This window comes from Theobroma umbraticum, unplaced genomic scaffold (genome assembly GCF_002168275.2).
Source record: "Theobroma umbraticum cultivar Fairchild unplaced genomic scaffold, ASM216827v3 scaffold_20.0, whole genome shotgun sequence".
In the NCBI taxonomy this organism is placed as follows: domain Eukaryota; kingdom Viridiplantae; phylum Streptophyta; class Magnoliopsida; order Malvales; family Malvaceae; genus Theobroma; species Theobroma umbraticum.
Genome location: NW_018397266.1, coordinates 6,635,575 through 6,637,925, shown reverse-complemented (window position 1 = coordinate 6,637,925; position 2,351 = coordinate 6,635,575). Strand labels below are relative to the sequence as shown.

Here is a 2,351-nt window from a genome sequence, read left to right as displayed (position 1 = left end):
GATAATAAAGAAAAACTTCAACTGCATTGAAGCTAGTGACTAGAGTGCATAATGCTTCATGTAATTTACAGAATTATCCAACAAATTAGCACTAGAACAGGGAATCCTGTTCCAAGTGGAAATGATACCAATTGCTGGAAATGCCTTAAAAAGAACATAGCATACACAACGCAGATATGTCCAATTGCTGCAACTCTCAAAGAAAATAAACAAGCGTTTTTTGCACTTCTTATCCCATCCCCCCCACCAGGGTTACTCCTTGTGATCATGATCTTGTCCCCCAAAGATCAACGGAAATTCATCATAATGTTCAAAGAAACCATGTTTCTCAGCCACGCTCTTCAACGATTCATAAACCTGGTACATAGAAGGTCTGTCCTTTGGCCTGGGAACCACACAAGTGCAAGCAACTCTCAGAAACTGCATAATTTCATCATCATGACCATTCCCACACAATGCTTTATCAACAGCATCCTTGCTTCGACCTGTGCTAAACAACTGATTAACCCAATCCACCAAATTCCCTTTAAATCCTTCCTCCGCAGAGCTAACCCCAATGGGTTTTTGACCCGTAACCAACTCCAACAACACAACCCCAAAACTGTAAACATCCCCTTTCAAAGAAGCAACCATAGTACTAGAATACTCGGGAGCCACATAGCCAAACTCCCCTAAATCCCCGTTCACAAACGAACTATCATTGGAATCACGAGACCCCATCAATCTTGCCAACCCAAAATCCGTTATTCGAGCATCCAAATCATCATCAAGAAGCACAACATTGGAACTAAAATACCGATGCATGTACGGCGGCTGGCATCCATGGTGAAGCCAAGCTAAGCCTCTAGCCATACCAACACCAATCTTAAGCCTAGTTGGCCAATCCAAAACCTCAAACTTCCCATTCCCAAAACCAACCAGGCTTCCCCCATGCAACTGAGAGTACAATGTCCCGTTCGGCATATGCTTATAAACCAAAAGCCTCTCTTCCTCCACCACACAAAACCCTAGAAGCGGAACCAAATTCGGATGCCTAAGTTGTCCTAACCTGTTCATTTCCGATCTAAACTGTTTCTCACTAAGCTTACATGCGCTTAGCCTCTTAATCGCCAAGGCAGATCCGTCCGGCAACATCGCCTTGTACGAAACTCCTGTCCTCGTCGAAATGACCGCGTTTTCCGCATCGAAATTGTTCGTCGCCACCATTAAATCCGCCAATTTAATCTTATTTATAGGCTTTTGAAATAACGAAACTTGAACAAGCTTGTGAGATTTCAACAATTCAATCCAACTACTATCATCTTTACCATCAATGCCGTAACTTTTCTTTCTTTTTTCACCTGCGGCGCCAGCTCGGAGAAAGAACCACCACCAAATCGCGAAACCGACGATTAACGAAACGGCGGCGCCGATGACACCCGCTATTATGATGATTCCAAGACTTTTACCGCTCAATCCACCGCATTTCGATAACGGTTTCCCACAAAGTCCACTGTTACCGTCAAAACCGTCTTCCCCAAATCGCGCCAGATCAGACGGGATCGAGCCAGACAATTCGTTGTCCGCCACGGAAAACCGTTTAAGCCGGTCCAACCGAGCGAGCTCGTAAGGGATCGAACCAGACAATTTGTTATTGTCTAAAACGAGGTCGTTTAGGAACTTACAGTTAACGATCTGAGTGGGGATGGAACCGGAGAGACTGTTACCGGAGAGATCGAGGCGTACGAGGTAAGGAAGCCAAGAGCAGATATCATTAGGAATGGGACCGGACAGAGAGTTGTTGGAAAGATCCAGAATCTGGAGGCTCCGACAGTACTTTAAAGAGTCCGGTAACTGACCCGACAGCTTCATAGAAGAGAGCAGGAGGCTTATGATTCGGTTTTCCTTCTCGTTCCAGCATGAAACGCCGGTCAGATTGCAAACGAATGTTGACGAACGGTTGTTGAAGGTCCACGTGGCTAGAGGGGAGTCCGGGTCGGTGAGAGAGCTTTTCAGGCCTTCGAGACAAGTGATGTCATCTTCAATGGCGAACGAGAGGAAGAAATTAAAGAGTAAAAGTGAGCAAGATACAAAAATGAGATTCTCCTTCATGGCTGAGCTGCGGCGCGTTTGGATACTTGGCGGTAGAGAGAGAGAGAGATAGGGTTTGGGTTTTGTTTTTGTTCTTGAGAGGGAGGGCGGGGTGGCGGTTAGAAGAGGAAAGGAAATGGAGGAGGGAGATGAGGAAAATGGGCAGCTGCCATTTGACTGTTTGGGGCCAGAGAAGAGAAAGAGAGAGAAAAGGAGTTGCTTAGCTTAGCTCAGCTGCTTCTCTTTTAGCTTTTTTGACTGCCAGTTGATTATTTTTCATA

General features: G+C 45.6%; 1 protein-coding gene across 1 annotated transcript; it reads right to left on the bottom strand.

Annotated features, from left to right (window-relative positions):
* Positions 1–2,324, bottom strand: LOC110423381 (putative inactive receptor kinase At1g27190). Its single transcript, XM_021437601.2, has one exon. The coding sequence runs from the start codon at positions 2,089–2,091 to the stop codon at positions 253–255; it is 1,839 nt and encodes a 612-aa protein (XP_021293276.1). The 5' UTR covers positions 2,092–2,324; the 3' UTR covers positions 1–252.
* Positions 2,325–2,351: the final 27 nt, after the last annotated feature.

Coding starts and splice junctions, on each gene's coding strand:
- LOC110423381 (XM_021437601.2), bottom strand. CDS start 2,091: ATGAAGGAGAATCTCATTTTTGTATCTTGCTCACTTTTACTCTTTAAT.